Source organism: Gopherus evgoodei, chromosome 1, assembly GCF_007399415.2.
Source record: "Gopherus evgoodei ecotype Sinaloan lineage chromosome 1, rGopEvg1_v1.p, whole genome shotgun sequence".
NCBI lineage: Eukaryota > Metazoa > Chordata > Testudines > Testudinidae > Gopherus > Gopherus evgoodei.
In genome coordinates this window covers 357,755,154-357,772,811 of record NC_044322.1, presented here as the reverse complement: position 1 = coordinate 357,772,811, position 17,658 = coordinate 357,755,154, and the positions used below count along the sequence as shown (strand labels likewise).

Below are 17,658 nucleotides of genomic sequence, written 5' to 3'. Positions count from 1 at the left end.
GCAAGAACATGAACAGCTCCCAGAAGCAATCATGATTTCTTCAGGGCTGTTGGAAGCCTACGGATGACGCCGATTCCATTTCATCGTCATTTCTGATGTTTGCTTGTATCGTACTCCTCCATTCGACTCGAGGTCGATCCTTGGCTGCTTCTACCATAGCTGTTCATCTGCCGACTGGACTGTATTGAGTCGAGGAAAGAGAGAGAAGAGCTCATCAACCTGAAAAAGGTGGATTCAACAGCCAATCCATAGGCCATCCCTTTTTATGTCTCCTTGGGTGTTCGATATATCCTAGCAAGCTGTAACGTGCTTCTAGTGCACTGAGTATTTGTGTGTAAGCGACATGATCTTGCAGGGATGGCTGGTACTGCTCCGTCTCCTCTCATTCATGTGTATATATGTGGAGGAGACAGGGTGAGCAGAGAAATACAAAAGGGGAGGGGTGTCTTTAACTCCTCCGTGAACCGGGCACTCCTTATTGGTACCTACGATGGCCTGTCACACGCATGCAGCCAGGCTCTTTGCGGCACGTGACCTGACGGCAGAGGCAGTTGGATGACATCCTTGACTGTTAAAGCAGAACTCTACGGCCGTATTTACCAAAACAACAATTCTATAGCTCTGTAAATATCAACGGGATCTGCCAGGCGTGTACATCTGCTTCTGAGACAAATGGAATCTGCTTTTAGCCTCGATCTGAGATGCGCTGGCTGAGGAGAGATGGTTTGAGCCACTGGGCGTGGCAGCGAGGCTTGGATTGGGGGGAAGCCCCACCTTGCTGTTGTTTGGATGGGGGTGGAGGAGGAGAGGAGCACAGGCCTATGTGATCCAAGAGGCATTTCCTTATAATTAATCTCCACACCCTCCACTTCCCCGAGGTTTTTACCCTGCACTTAAGCAGGATTTGCTGTTCTAAAGTAGGTGTCTATACTAGGCTAGGTGGGTTTGGCAGACACATAACCCTCTTGGGGATGCATGGAGGTCTGTCTGTCCGTGAAGAGCAAGTTCTTTTGTGTGTGTGGAAAAATCCACCTTCAGAGGCATTTAAACAGTAGTTTCTTTTTATAAACTGCTTGGTTTTGCACTTTACATGTGGCAGGGGTGTGACTCCCCCTCTGCCCCCCCACCCCCACTCCAATCCTGCCTCTTACAGATGAAGCTTAGATACGTGGATGCTGTACTGCGTGAGCTGAAAGATTAAGACTGCGAAGCAGTGGGTAGTTACAGTATTAGCAGTGGGGAGGGGAAGAGGGTGAGTGTGAGGTACTAATTTATGGACTAGTTGTAGGGACTGGTCAACTTCCTGTTGTTCTGTATGTGAGTCTCTTCTTGACCGTCTGTTCTGTGTTTCAAGTTCTGGGGTTTAAGCCCAAGAATAACCACTACTGTGTCGTTTGTGCAGAAGTTCGTGTGCGCTTGTGTTCTCCTTGTACAGCATTTTCTCCCGCCTGGCCTCACTCCACAAGTGGGGAGAGGAGAAGACTATTGAAGTAGTGTCTCATTTTTCCTTGGCCTGCCAAGCCCTAAATCTTCGCTAGTCCCCGTGCTCTCTTTTGATCCCACCACACGCTCTCTCCGATGCACAAGCGCTGAGCCAAAAAGCAGAGTGGAGCTCAAGCAATACATTATTGTCTTAATGGTTTAAAGTGCAGCTGAATCGTATGCTGCAAGGATGTACCCTACAGTCCATTAGCAAAGCAGGTGGGGGTCCTGAGCTGTCAGCATTGTGCTGGGGAGTTCTCCACTCATGTTCGTTTTATTTCTTTATATTTGCTCTTGCTTCAGGTAACGGTTAGTAGGTGAGGTTCCTGCAGAGGGGAGCAGAAAGGCTCTGGTGAAATGTGGTTACTTCTTTGGAAAGTTGAACCGCAGTGCCTAGTGCTTTAGTCTTGCACAGTGAAAATGCTTTGTACATTTGTACATTTTAAAGCAGCACCAGGGAAGGGCCGGTAGTGGCTCTCTCAGCCCATATCTGACCATTGAAGATATTTTTCTTGGTGACCTGCCGATGTGAGGTTTGTTTATATACAGCTATTCTTGTAAAGATGAAGTGGAAGAATTTTTTTGTTTTTGAACAGCTGTGATAAATGCAGAGTTCCCTTTTTGCCTGCATGTTTTACGTCTGCCATTTAGTTTCATTTGTTTTAGAGAGACTAGTTTTTAGACAGTGAGTGACCTATCTTTTGGACTGCTTCCCGAGGAGTTTAACTTTCTCCTCCTGCTACGGAAAGATAACGCAGCAAACGCAAACATTCAGGCCCAGGATCCATTTTACACACACCCAAACTTCCAAACAAACTTTATCTCCCGTTCTGAAAATAACTTCGTATTGGTGGGGCCTACAAAAACTGGGACTCTGTCTGAAAAGGAGCATGTTTAGTTGAAAGGGAAAGGGGTGCAATATCACTTCAAACCAATCCCCCGATGCAGAGAGGTGGTGGCTTGGAGGAGGAGTTAGGCAAGCAAAGGGGCTTGCTGGGCTTGGTTCTGTCCATCGTGTTCCCCTGGAAACTTGACACCAATTCTCCTATTTCTATAAACAGCAAATACTGGGCACGGGCCGGGCCATTATAACACAGGGTGGGTGGGCAGAAGGGGCTAACTGAACCACACCAATGACTTTTTGTTTGTTTGTTTTTGTGATACTTGAATTTATTTTTTTATAATTTTATAGCGAAGTGCTGTTTATTTATTTAATGTATGCTGCAGAGCTTGGAGAGAAGGGTAGGTCTTTTGGGGTTTATTTTATTTTGACTTATGGTATGTTACTTGTATTCTGTATATATGTCTGGAATAATTGCCTGAGATGAAAGCTGTGCCAGTTTAAAAACAGGGTATGCCTTTCAGAAATTTGTATATTTTGCAGCTGCTGGACCAATAAAATACCTTGTTGAAATAGACACTGGGCATGATCCTTCCTTTGGCAACGGTATCCTTCTCATCATGGTTTCCCTGCTGTGCCTAACGCACCGACAAGCACCCCTTGAATACGAACAATGTTTGACTTACTGTACATGCGCAGATCAACTCCGTGCCTTACAAAGTGTGAGCTGCACAGGGGGTGACCTGTACAGCGCCCCATTGTGGTTAGCGAGATTGTACACCAGCACAGGGGTGTTGGCCTTGCAAGCTATGGTGGCGATTGTCACTGAGGGATATGTCCACAGAACAAAGAGAACCCCTCAGGCTGCGATGCTGTTTCATTGCTGTGTAGTTGTGGGACCCTATGAGGTAGAAGGGTCTCCCAAGCCCAGAAGTCTACACAGAAATGAAACAGCCCTGCAGTCCAAGTCCGAGTCGGCTGGCAAGGGCCAAGTGCAGCTTTTTCTTTGCTGTGTAGACATACCCTGAGTCACTTGGAGAGTGGCAGGCAACCAGCATACTGCAGAATGGTGGGCATAGTGGACACAGCCAGGGGGCAAATCCAGCCCATGTGGAAAACTACTTTGGAATCCTTAGCACCCACACTGGTCAGAACTTTCAAAGGTGGGCGTCTAAAGTTAGGCAGATCCAGACAGATCTTAAAAATCAGACCACTTCTACTTCGGTGTCTAAGACCTGTTAAACAGCGACAACTTCCCCAGTGGAGTTATGACGGAAGCTACTGATGCACAGCAGCACTGTAAATTGGCCCACTTTTGTGTAGCTTAAAGTGCAATAAAAATTCCCTGTAAAACGGAAGTGGTCTTGCTATTGGGGGACCGCTACTGGTGTGTGCTTGGTGCTGTGTGAGATAAAAATACACAGCCTCTGCCCCTAAAAATATCACAGTCTGGATGGACATCCCTCTGCACTGGGAGAGCAGGAAGAAAGCTCAGTCATGCAGCTTTTCTAGTGGCCAACTTTGGGTTTAAGAGACAGTCAGACCTGTTGGGTTTATTTCTCAGTTGAATATCTAGGACTCACGGCTTAATGGCCCCAGCCTCTTTAAAGAGGTGTCACTAAGACCAATCGCACCCCATACGCTGCAGGTTTGAATGTGAAATGGATGAATTGTTGCCATCGAGCATGTGTTCAAAGGTGGCTGACGTTTTTGAGCTCGAGCCCTCTTTTCTCTTTCTGCGCTAAAAGCAGTCAGAGGACGGTCATGCAGTTTTCTTTGGAGACCATCAGCCAAAACAAAAGAGAGCAGGAACACCGCAGGAGAGAGTTGGTTACCTCCCCTACAAGGGCTTTTCCTGGCTCAGCAGAACAGTAAGCAAAGAATACTTTTTTTCTCTTAGGGTGCCCAGATAGCAAGTGTGAAAAATCGGGACAGGGTGAGGGGGGCAATAGGAGCCTATATAAGAAAGACCCCAAAATCAGGACATCTGGTCACCCTAGTTTCACTGAGGAGATACCTCCCCATCTATGGCTTTGTTCTGTTCCCTTTGACGTGGATTGGTGAACCTGTCCTGTTCAAAATAACGGGAGGTTAAGTCCACAGCTGCTGTTACTGAGAGGCCTGAGCAGCCAAGTTCTGGTTCCAGCTTCCCCACAACGTGGGGGCATCGCGTTGGGCCTTTGGGCAGACGGGAGCCAGTTGCAAAGGTTGGATGTGGCTATAAATGTCTCCACAGTCCAGGAGGGTTTGGACCCATCTGGTTCGGGTTCATCTCTGTTAATTAACCCTTTGGCTGATGCAGCACAAACCGCCGAGTTATGGGGTGCACTTTCGAGCTGGTGCACCCCATAACTAGGCTTTGCAGAATGGGTTAGTCCAAGTCAGGCTTCAGCCTCCGCCCCATCCTAACTGGGCCAGTTTAGAGCAGCTCTTTGAAACGGGCCAAACTGCAACATGTTGATGCTTTGGTTGTAGTTTAAATCTCTGAACTTTTTGAGGGTTCTGCATTTTATAAATCCCTGCTCCAGAACACACCACATCCATGGGCCTGGATTAAGGCAATCCAGGGTCCTAGGCACACTGCAACACAGATCTACCTGGGGCTTCACTCCTGCACTGGGGCCTTCCCTCCACCCTTGGAGTTGTGGTGGTGGTAGGGCCAGCAGCATGGGGGGAAGGGATCCTCCCTGAGGGGTAGCAGGAAGGTCCCCGCTCAGAAGCAGAGGAAGCAGCAACCTATCTGCTTGGCTGAGGTGGGCTGGGTCTCCTGCAAAACATCCCAGCAGAGGATTGTGGCCTCTTGCATAGAAGCCTAAACGGGCCCAGAGACCAAACTCCCAAGTGGACACCAACTCTCCATGCAGGTTTGAAGCACCTGGGCAGAAGGTGATGTGGAGATGGTGGGGAACTTGCCTGTTACCTGTTCTGTGGCTAAATAGGACCATGGTCTCCAGCATGGGACACCAGTGGAGGGAGGGATGGAGCTGTCCCGAAAAAAAAAAAACAATCTTGCTCGTATGTGTTATCCAAAGCTAATAATAGCCATTAGCCATAACATATGAGCATGCTGCCTACCCTGTTTACCAGACAAGCAGGAGCTGTGCAGAAAGTCCAGATAACATTGGCCTTGCTCTGCTTACTCAGATAAGCTTGCTTGCATAAGCATAACTTGGATCAGGGTATTTTCAAGGCTATTGGGAAATTTCTGCTGCCCTGAAGTCTCTGGTGCATCATTCTCCGTGTTACACTGGTCACTGCCTGTCATGCATGTTAAGGTTAATGAGACACGTGTGACAGTATCGACAACCAATTTCTGCCTGTGCCAATGGGCTTATTCCAACAGAGCCCAACTCATGACGAAGCCACCATAGAAAAGTCTATGTGTTAACCCCATGGTGGCTCGGCTGGAGATTCCAGTGCCAGCCAGGGATCTAATTCTGCTACTGGAGGATACATGCCCTCTTGTTTCTAAAGCAAGTCATCTACTTGGGAAGGAGAAGAGGGCCACTGGAGCTTCTCATAGTGTATCTAGGCTATGATACATCCTGTGGGTAACAGATTCTGATATTTGCATGCTACTGTGGTGTTGTACTTAAAGTACTGTACAAGATCTTTTCAGGGAGAATAAGGCAAAACTCCATATTTATTATTAATACATGTAATTAACACTGTATCATATGCATATAATATATATATTACACTCATAGACTCATAGGTCAGAAGGGACCAACATGATCATCTAGTCTGACCTCCTGTACAAGGCAGGCCACAGAACCCTACCCATCCACTTTCACACACACACAAGCACACTCCATCCTGTTGAGCCAATTAGTTGCTCCCCCTAACTGCAATGGCCAGGTGAGTTAGGTGGAGGAGGGGGTGGAGCCAGACTTCTGCTGATCCAGATCGATGCTCCCATGTTGACAAGATGAGACCCGGGTTCGTCTGCAAGACACCTCACCTTTATAGCAGCTTCCCTCTTTTATGCAAATCTGTACCAGATTCAAAATCTGTGTCTGTGTCCATTGGTCCTTTGTCCTGCTTTCTTCTAGGTGTTGTCCCGATGCTGCAAAGAGGGTGTTTCCAAAAGAAGGTGCTTGCTTCTAACCCCCGAGGCCGTCAATATGTCTGCTCATCTTTAATGAGCCCACTTGACAGGTTTTATTGTCCTTGGGTCTGGCTTCCATCCCCTCTGCAAGGGTTGCTGCTGTCTGGAGGTGCTGCCTTCCTACCTTCCTCATTCACACCTTCTTCATTCAACAGGGCAATTGATTAAGGGAGTTGGGTGATCTTATTCTACTCATAGCAAAAAGACATGTTTCTTCTACTTTAACTATCCTTAGGGGCTATAACATTATACCAAGGCTTAACACAAAGTTTTCTATAAATTTTTCTACATAGGGATCTGATACAAAGTTGTATGAAAATAGCTTAATACAGGGTTATACAAAATAGCTTAATACAGGGATTTATCTACAGTGGTAAGTGCAGGAGAGAGAACTTTTGAGGCACAGACTTGGTTTAAAGGGGCTAATCCTTGCTCAAGTCTCTACCAGTTAGGATCCTTACCTGTGCTATAGAACAGAACTCACAGCAGCGATAGCACCTGAGTGTCTCACCCCCACAGGAGGCTTCTGCGTCTCTCATAAATTCTTCCTGCATCCTCTTTCCTGTTGCTCCAGCCCCACCACATAGAGATCGAGCATTTCTGCTGCCATCACTGGGTGGAGAGGCCTCGGAGATCAATGGGAGTTAGGTGCTTAGAGTACCTTTGTGAATCCCACCCCTGGGACCTGTCATGGCTGCTCGCTCTTATAAGACTCAGGGATGCAGCAGGAGGTTGCCAGTATAATCTCCTGATAATCTCTCTTGCGTGGTCTCCATTGTTTGCTGGATTATTGCTCCAGTATTGACTCTTGTTTCCAGGACCAGTCCTGCCAGTTAACTCGGTGCCTCGAACGTTGGCAGGAAGTGGAAGGGACATGATCACAATGGGCTGGACTGAATATTGTTGGAAGTATTGGTGAGATCCTTGCACACCTCTGTTCAGAACAGTCATCTCAAAAGAGACCTCTTACCAAGGTGCTTTGGTCTGGCCTGAGAGCCCTCAGCTCCTGCACATGTGGAGCACACGGGCGTGTTACAAAGCATCCAGCCTCTCTCCCTCCCCCAACTCGCTTCTTTGTGATGTACATTTTGTACCTTTGCAAAGAGGAGATGTTCCTCCAGGCAGGGCAGCTTTAAAGGTTACTCCTGACAGGAGGCTCTTTTCTCTGCTCTTAAAATCTAATCCTCGCCAGTTCACCAGTCACTGCAAGCTGCCCCAGCAGTACAAAGCCACGGAACTTGTGGGTGCCACTACAACAGAGATCGCAGCTGAGCCAGTTCTGCAAGGCGTCACAGCTAGTAGAGCTACGTTTGTGTAACACGAGAAAGGATGAAACCGAAGGAGTGAACCTTTATGGTGCAACAAGTGAACCCTCCAGAAGTATGTATTACTTAGACTGAACACAGGCACTCAAACCCCTCACACTTGAAGAAATTGGAGAGAGGCCTGAGGAAAGAACAAAAATGAGAAAAGGTTTAGAAAAGAAGGCATGCTTGCAGGGCTGTCCAGAGGATTCAGGGGGCCTGGGGCAAAGCAATTTTGGGAGCCCCTTCCATAAAAAAAAAGTTGCAATACTGTAGAATACTCTCATGGGGGCCCCTGCAGGGCCTGGGGCAAGTTGCCCCAATTACTTCCCCTAACCCTGGGCAGCCCTGCATGTTTAGTCTTGAGAAAATATATGTTAAGGGCTGTTATAAAGAGGATGCTGACCAACAGGACAAGACGTAACAGGCTGAATCTGTAGCAAGGGAGGTTTAGGTTAGATCTTAGGGAAAATGTTTTTAACTATGAGGGTAGTTAAACTCTGGAACAGGCTTCCAAGGGAGGTTGTGGAATCCCTGGCACTAGTGCGTTTAAAGAATAGGATAGATAAACAGCTGTCAGGGATACTTGGTCCTGTCTCAGTGCAGGGGGCTGGACTAGATGACCTCTTGTGATCCCATCCAGCCCCACGTTTCTAGATTCGATGCACCTGTCAGCTGAGGGCATGGGACAAGTTTTTGAGGTTTGACTTCTGTGGCAAGGAAAAGTAAACTTGGCTAAATTTTTTGGCTAGTAAAGGAGCAAAAAAATTAGCCATCAACATGGACATTACCATCAGGTGGTTCCTGCAATCTAGTGCAAGGATGAACTAGTCCCTCTCTGCTATGCAGCTCTGGTGAGACTGTGCTTGGAATCTGGCTTTCAGTTCTGGCCACCCAAATACCAGCAAGATATAGACAAACAGGAGGAGGTAGTGACAAGAGCTCCAGTCAATGGAGGGCCCAAAGGGATTGATTTCTGAGGGAAAAGCAAAAACATTCTAGGAGACAGATAGAGCTTAGCTAAGCATCCCACTAAGATAGGCTGCACTTACCAGTCACACCTGGTGTTTTAACCACCCAAAGTCCAGGACTGATTTGATCTTAGAGACTGGAGACCAGCCACACAATCTGGATCCAAGTTTGGATCCCAGATGAAACCTTCTTCACCAACGTCAGGGCCATGGTGTTGCGATCCAGAGTTTTGTTCGTTGTGTTTGTGTGTGTTATAGACATAGAGCCCCGCAAGGAGTTATTTAGTGTGCACCAAGGGGATATAATTGGAAATTAAGAAAAGGAAAAATGTATTATTTGCATTGTGATAGTCCCTAGCATCCATACTCATGGACTGGGACCCCATAGTCCAAGATGCTGAACAGAAAGACTGTCCCTGCCAGAAGGAGTTTGCAGTCTAAGTGTAAGACAAGCGACAACAGATGGATACAGACAGACAGACTGAATAGCAGGAAAACGCTCTCCTGGCATGAAATGTCTTAACCTGTAAAACAGCCTCCCAAGGGAGTGGTTGAAGACCCATGAGTTTTGGACATTTAAAACTAGGTTGGACAAAGCTCTGGGGAATTAACTGTTGGACACAGTGTTGCATTGGCCCACTGGAATGGATGAGAAGAGCTAGTAGCTTTTTTCCCAGTCTCTAATTTCTATGCTGCTCTGCAAAGGAATGATCCCTGGAAGAACCGTGTAAACATAATCGGCTGTTTCCCGAAGCCTGGCACTGATGCAGCAAGTTGTCAGTGACTGAACTTGTGGGCAATAAGCTGTATCAGCCACTCGGCTGCTTTTCCTTTGTGCCTCTGAAATATTGTATGGCGCAGGGGCTAGCCTGCTCTCCCTTGAAGGCAATTAGCCATAAGGTAAGGGATGATGGCTTACGTCAGTTATGGAGACGCATTTCCCTGAGTGCGCTGTGTCCCTGCTCCTCTGCCTACTTCCCAGCACTTGCCGGCACCAAACAGCTGTAGCAAGCTCCAGGAGGGAGGGGGGAGGAGCGCGAATGTGGTGCACTCAGGGAGGAGGCGGGGAAGAGATGGGGCTGGGGCGGGGATTTGGGAAAGGGGGTTGGAATGAGGCTAGGAAGGGGCGGAGTTGGGGCAGGGACTTTGGGGAAGGGGTCGGAATAGGGCAGGGAGGGGGCAGACTTGGGGTGGGGACTTTGGGGAAGGGGTTGGGAGGGGGCAGAGTAGGAGTGGAGCCAGGGGCAGAGGGGGGTCGAACACCCACTGGTGCCAGAAGAAGTCAGCACCTATGACCCGGCCCATCCTGGCTAATAGCCAGTGATGGACCTATCCTCCATGAATTTATCTAGTTCTTTTTTGAACCCTGTTATAGTCTTGGCCCTCACAACATCCTCTGGCAAAGAGTTCCACAGGTTGATTGTGTGTTGTGTGAAGAAATACAGTACTTCCTTTTGTTTGTTTTAAACCTGCTGCCTATTAATTTCATGTGATGACCCCTAGTTCTATTGTTATGAGAAGGAGTAAACAACACTTCCTTATTTACTTTCTCTACACCAGGCTTGATTTTATAGCCCTCTAAGCTATCCCCCTTTGGTCAACTCTTTTCCAAGATGAAAAGTCCCAGTCTTATTATTCTCTTCTCATACAGAAGCCGTTCAATACCCCTAATCATTTTTGTTGCTTTTTTCTGAACTTTTTCCAATTCCAATATATCTTTTTTGAGATGGGATGACCACATCTGCACACAGTATTCAAGATGTGGGTGCACCATGGATTTATATAGAGGCAGTATGGTATTTTCTGTTTTATTATCTGTCCCTTTCGTAATGTTGCCCAACATTCTGTTCACTTTTTTGACTGCTACTGCACATTGAGTGGATGTTTTCAGAAAACTATCCACAATGAATCCAAGATCTCTTTCTTGAGTGGTAACAGCTATTTCAGACCCCACCATTTTATATGTATAGTTGGGATTATGTTTCCAATGTGCATTACTTTGCATTTATGAACATTCAGCTCCACGGAAAGGAAAGGGTGCTGCATCAGTTACCTAGCTGAGGATCTGGTCCATATAGTGCAACAAATCAGTGGCCACCTAGAGATTCACAGTTGTTCCTATGCTGCATGTTTAGCCATTCAGAACTTCATGGTAGCAGGACTAGCACTCGAGTCCTTCTGCTCCGGAAGCACAGACTTCTAGGACTTAGCTGTCATTATGACAGGTGCCATACAAACCTTGCATTTAGAGAGAGTTAAAGGAGAATCTCCATCAGCTGTTAGCACTAGGTGGCCTATGACACACAGTTGAGCAGTGCCGCTGCTGGCCAGCAGAGGGGACTGCTACAAATGTACAATAGTAATGATGATATTCATGCCTAAATTGGGGCCTGATTCTGCGGTCTTGCGCCATGTACCACCGATTCCCATCCATTCCATGTGCATGAGAAATGCCTGAGTTGGAAGGGAGAGATCCTATACCTAGCTGAAGCCGAGCCAGCTTACAGGCTGGAGGAAATTTGCCCCTTGGGTGGCTACACCGCTGATTCTGAATGCCCTTCTCTTGAGGCCCTAAAATAAACAGGATGGCCGAAGAGAGACAAGCAAAATAAACCAGCAAGTCCCGGGCTGTACGTGTCCCTGCCCTGTCCCGTGTTTGCGAGGCACGTGGCTCTGTAATACCAGGATCAGCAGCTTTGAATGTGACCTTTGGTAACCTCTGCTGTGGGCCAGTGCAGCTGAAATAGGATGAAGTCAGACAGAGGTGTTAGAACAGAGCAGCCAGACAAAGTCTAACTGCCACGACTGAGCAGCTTTTGCTGCTCCCCTGGCGCGTCCCAGCCTCTCCCGGAGGGTCCAGCAAGCCTGGAGAGTTGGAATAACTGTTGCTGAATGCCCCCACCTCGCCATCCTACCCCACAAATCGTTAGGATTCTAATCCTGCCTTGGCCGCTCCTAAGACCCAGCCAGGAAGAGTTGAGCCAACGCAACAGCCAGCGAGCACCCCACATGGCTTGTCCTGGCAGGTGCCATCACGCTTCTCACAACCTGCCCATGCGTAACAGCACATGGAGACGTACGCCACTGGTGTTTCATAATATACCTGCCTCTGAGGCATCGCTTGGAGGAGTACAAACAGCCGCCCTGTGATAGATTGGACAGTTTAACTTTTTTTGACAGGGGAAGACAGCAATGGTGTAGCCACGGGTGGGCCTGGGTGGGCTGTGAGGCACGCACTTAGCATACGGGCCCACCCAAATATAGCTGCCTCTCCCCACATTGGGCTGGCTCCTTGGGGTTCCGGGCCCAGAGCCCGACTCTGTCTGCCTGGGTCGGGCTCACTCTGTGCGGGTCCAGGAACAAAGCCCAGCTCCCTCGGCCCAGGTCAAGCTGGCTCCGGGACCAGAGCCTGATTCCTCCTGCCTGGGTTAGGCTGGCTCAGTGCAGCTCCAGGAACAGAGCCTGGCTCCCTTGGCCCAGGTCAGGCTGGCTCCAGGACCAGAGCCCGACTCCTTGTGCCTGGCTCGGGCTGTCTCTGTGTGGGTCCAGGAACAAAGCCTGATTCCTCCTGCCCAGGTTGAGCCAGCTCTGTGGACAAAAATTTTGATTTTTTTTAAACTTTCATGGGTCTCCTCTTGTCATATTTTTACTTTCCCTTAACCCCTCACCTCTGACTGGAAAAAAAGGGAAGGGAAGCGAATACACTAGAGAGGAAAGTGGCATTTTTCCCACTAGTGCAAACAAATTATAAACATTTTGAAGAATGTTAAGGCTTTTTTTCCCCCAAATATTTTAATTTCCAAAAATTAACTATTTGCAGACAGGACATTTCATTTTTCAATTAAAAGTGGAGAAAAAAACCTTTTGCCATCAAAAAAAATTCTCGCCAGCCCTAGTTGTGAGAGGGCTGGCGGGAATTTATTTAGGCCCATTTATTTCAGTACTGGTTTCCCTACCTCATAACAGAAAGGAGTTCAGAGACAGGCAGTGAAAATGATCAGAGCCAGGGAAAGATTGCTGGAGGGAGGGAGGGAGGGATTGACACGACTGGGACCATTTAATTTAGGGAGATTGATGGAAGGGACTAAGCGGTGTAGAGGAAGTGATTCAGGCAGGCCTTGCTGTGGTTTCATTCAACCCATCCTGGCTTTCAAGGGCCATGCAGTGAAACAAAAGGCAACACATTTCAAACTGCTAACAGCTGCTAACTAGGCTGTGAAAGGCATTTTCACAAGATAGCTCTCAGGCCTGGAGCTTAGTAGGATTAACAAAAGGTTCAACTAAGGAGCACATCCACAATTATAAAAGGGATAGAAACCTTCAAGCTTCAGAGCAGGAGCCAACTGATAGCCTGAGATAAAGGAAAAGTTTCCTCTGGGCATCTCATTCATTACAGGGTCCCTGGCATGTCCTCTGATGCTGGCTGCTGTGGGAAATGGGACACTGGACTAAGGAGACCGCTGCTCTGATGTGGCAATTCCTCTGTTCTTATTTCTGGAGAAAGGACAGAGCCAAAGCCTTGAATTCCAGCCCCCCAACTTGGAAATCCACATCCAACGGTGCTAGTACAACGGGTATAGTGGGGGTGCTGAGAGCCTTGAACCAAACTGTAAACCCTGTTTATGATGGAAACCACTTCAAGCCAGGGGGTGCAGCAGCAGCACCCAACACCCCTTATTCCAGTACCTCAGTCAGGGGTTCTCGCAACAATTTTTTTGGTGGCCTCAGAGTGGCTTCCAACTCTCACTGATGGCCACACTGACTCTTTTTTAAATAAAATACTTAATTAACTTTAGGAAAAACAATTAAATATGCACAGATTCACATCCAAATCATTAACAGCAACAAGGAGTCCTTGTGGCACCTTAGGCCTCGTCCAGACTAGGGGAGGAAAATCGATCTTAGATACACAACTTCAGCTACGTGAATAACGTAGCTGAAGTCGAATATCTAAGATCGAATTACTCACCCGTCCAGACGGCGCGGGATCGATGTCCGCGGCTCTCCGTGTCAATTCCGGAACTCCGTTCGGGTTAATGGAGTTCCGGAATCGATGTAAGCGCTCTCGGGGATCGTTATATCGCGTCTAGACTAGACGTGATATATCGATCCCCGAGCAATCGATTTTAACCCGCCGATACGGCGGGGTAGTCTGGACGTGGGCTTAGAGAGACTAACACATTTATTTGGGCAAATCATTGTAATGTATATATGTAGGGCTTTTTGTCAGACTCAATAACAAAAATAACACTGCCTCTAGGGTGACCAGACAGCAAATGTGAAAAATCGGGGCAGGCGGTGGGGGTTAATAGGAGCCTATATAAGAAAAAGCCCCCAAAATAAAATCAGGACCTCTGGTCGCCCTAGCTGCCTCCCACTTCGGCCCCCACATCTGCGGCTTAGTGAGTCGCGGGGCTTGCTGTGAAAAGAGATAGCCGTATATTTGTTAATATCACAGCGCACTTAGTAGTTGGGTGACCAGACATCCTGATCAAATCGGGACCATCCCAATATCTAGGTGTTTGTCCCATGTCCCAATCAATCTTTGGTCGGGGCGCAATTTGTCCCGATATTTCTCTCCGCTGGCAGCACTCGGCCTTTCTTTTTCTTTTTCTTTTTGCTCCGCCGGTGGACCCCCCCACAATGTGTCCGGATATTTTCTCCCTCTCATCTGGTCACTATACTTAGTAGCTACCTGGGAGGCTCTGAAAAGTGATACGTGATATTAATAGACATACAAGCATCACTTTGCTGAGAGAAGTGATACTTGCATGTTTGTTAATATCACTTTTCTCAGCAAGCCCCAGAACCCTTTAATCCCTGGATGGGGGGGGTCAAAAGGGGGAGGTAGCAGGGGTCAGAGGCGATGGTGGGATGGATGCAGGGCTGAGGGAGGCAGCGGGGGCCCTGGCAGTGGGGGTGATGGATGCAAGGCCAGGAAGGCAGCAGGGTCCCAGAGGTTGTGGGGGATGGATACAGGGCAGGGGGAGGCAACAGGGTCCAGACACAATGGGGATGAGGGATGAGACCCACTGTCGCATGGCTAGACCCTCGGCCTGATGTCTGCTGCCACGCAGCCAGGACCAGGCCTCAGTGCCCATGGCCAGAGCCAGCGCTAGCTGCTGTGCGGCCAGGGTCAGAGGTCAGCACCCAGGGCCGGGTCCCACCACTGCGTGGCCAGAGCCCAGGCACACAGCTGTGGGTCAGCGCCTGATGCCATGCAGCTGGGCAGGGGATCAGTGCCAGGGGCTGGGGCCGGGGCCGTGTGGCTGGAGCTGTGGGTTGGTGCCTGCCGCTGCTGCTGTGCAGCTGGAACCAGGGGCAGGAGGCCGAAGCCCCACAGCTGGAGGCCAGGGCCAAGTGGCCAGAGGCGGGGGGGTTAGTACCCGCTGTCCCACGGTTGGAGCTCGGGCCCGTATGGCCAGGTTCCTGTAGTCCCACTGCTGGAGCCTGCTGCCCAACCCCCCTCCTCCCACCTTGCTCCTGCAGCGTTGTGCCTCACCTCTTTCTAGAGGTGGCAAATCCAGGAGCAACAAAGAGGGAGGGGGATGGGCTTGTGCCCCCCCTTTCCCCACCAATCATCACACAGGAGGCTGTCACGGCTGCACAAAAAGCATCTGTGGCAGCCACAGTGGCTGCATTTGAGAAACGTTGACCGAGATCCACATCTGAATTTTTTGATTCAGATTCCTCTCGCTGAATACAAAAACTGAATTAGAGGGCTGGTGGTGCTCAAACACACACAGGCTGTATCGCGAAGGAGGAAGGAGGGCGAGTGCTCAGGGCCCCGGGGTTGCACTTAGGAGACCTGAGTTCTGCTGCAGATTTCCTGAGTGATGCTGAGCAAGTCTGTGGCATAAGGCTGCTAGAAATGCCCTATTTCAGGGGGGTGTTGTGAGGCGAACACTGTTAAAGGATGTAAAGTGCCCAGATACAGTGGTCCTAGGAGGCTCTAAGTACCTTAGATAGATAGATGTGCCTTTAGTCAGTCACTCAGACATACCCCCGCTAATAATGCAACGGTTTCCCCTCTGCCATGGTTATAGGGTGACCTGATGTCCCGATTTTAGAGGGACAGTCCTGATTTTTGGGTCTTTTTCTTACCCCCCCACCCCTTGTCCCGATTTTTCACATCTGCTGTCTGGTCATCCTTCGTGGGTACCTGGGGCCTTACCCACCGCATTGAGTGGTGTTTATTAATGCTGCGATCTCTCTTGGGACTTAAAAAAAATTAATGCTCGAGACTGCTGAAGGCAAAGGGAAGATTGTTCCATTTGCGCAGGGATGGTGCACTTTTGCATGGGCTCGAATCTGTATTGACTTTGTACAGACAGGGAAGGAAAAGGAAATTCCAAATGTCAGAAAAGTAGGGAGGGCGTTAGTGAGCCTGCGGGCTCTACAGGATGAATTAGGAGGGGGAAGTGAAGTCCTTGGGATCTTTTCACACCCCTGTCCACCGCTCTGGCAGAGATAGAGGTTGGAATGTATCCAGAGAACATCAGCATCCCCCGCCCACCTAACGTGCAGCCACGGAAGGGTTAATGGATGCTGGACCAACCTTCAGGGAGCTGGCCCGAAATAGCTGGGCCAGCTTGTTTCTCTGCTCCGTTACCTTGGCGACTGGCTGCAGAAGGGCTGGGCAAGGGCGAGGAGGACAACTCCTGCCTTCGCAAAGGGGGCGTGGGGCGAAAGGGCCTGGATTCTAATTGGATCTTGGGAGAGATCAGGCGATGCCTCACTGCAAGATGCTGCACAAGGTGAAGAAGAGAAACCACGGACACAGGGGATTTGCATGCAGGAAAGAAACAGGCCGAAGAATGGAGCCGTGCCGGCGCCTGCTCTGCCCTAGTTTACTAAGGTGTGTGTTTTAAATCACACCACTTACTCCCTGTTACATGGGCAATGGACTACGGGAGGGCAGTGGGGGAAGGGAGGGCATAACTCCACACTGTCTCGGTTCTCAACCCGGAAGTCTTGAAGGGCCATCTTAGACTTGATGAATGGCGTTAACTCTTCAGAGCCCTCACGGGGGCGCTTGGCATGCGTGCCCACAGAACTGTGCTTGCCCCGGGCCCCAAGGAAGTGGCGGAAGCCTGCGGGCACTGAAAGAGTTAAAAAAAATCCCTCTGATCATACACAGGAGCTCTGAAACAATGTGTATAGTGGGGGTGCTGAGAGGCATTGAACCAAACTGTAAACTCTGTATATGATGGGAGCCACTTCAAGGCAGGGGGTGCAGCCGCACTCCCAGCACTCCTTGTTCCAGCCCCTCTGATCCTACAGAGCAGCTTCTTCAACATGCCTGAAGCTCAGCTTGCTGCAAAGTATTTCCAATCCACTCTGGTTCTTTACCTGGCTACAACCAGAACTATTTCCAGCATTTCCAAAAATAAAATTCCCTTCCTAACAGGAGGTCTCGCTTTCCAGCAGGACTAATTGTAGAGCAGGTCAGTCCCAGTCGTGGGTCCTGCAGAGCTGGCATTCCCTGACATTTTCCTAGGGCAGGCCCTGGCTCAACAACGATGCCACACTTCCCTGCTGATTTGCAATCGCTCCGAACTCCTTCCTTCCCACGCATAGGTGCTGGAATGAGGGGCTTGAAGTGGTTCCCATCATATACAGAGTTTACAGTTTGGTTCAATGGCTCTCAGCACTCACACTACACAAATTGTTCCTGCCCCCCTGCTCCCACGGGCAGCTGGCTAGTGTCCCTGGACAGACACAGCAATTGCCTGCATGGAACCATAACATTTGGCCAGAATGGAATGTATTGTTCTGTTGCTCGTAATACAATCAAAACAAAGCAGCATCTCCCAGGACCGTGGGACAAACCAGCTCTCTGCAGACCACCAGCAAGTGCTCCGCAGCTCTGTCCACAAGGTAGCATCCCCACCTCGCTTATCGACACCCACACAAACAAAATGCCTCCCGCACCTGCAAAGACATCCCTCT

The 17,658-nt window shown here is 49.1% G+C and overlaps 1 protein-coding gene across 4 annotated transcripts in view; it reads left to right on the top strand.

The window, feature by feature from the left end:
- PFKFB3 (6-phosphofructo-2-kinase/fructose-2,6-biphosphatase 3) overlaps positions 1-2,900 on the top strand; it is a 79,841-nt gene extending 76,941 nt beyond the window's left edge. For all 4 annotated transcript variants that reach the window (XM_030573191.1, XM_030573103.1, XM_030573270.1 and 1 more), the window contains one exon: positions 6-2,900. In XM_030573191.1, coding sequence (XP_030429051.1) covers positions 6-35 — 30 coding nt within the window. In that variant the 3' untranslated portion in view covers positions 36-2,900. The remainder of the gene's footprint in view (positions 1-5) is intronic.
- The last annotated feature ends 14,758 nt before the right edge of the window (positions 2,901-17,658 follow it).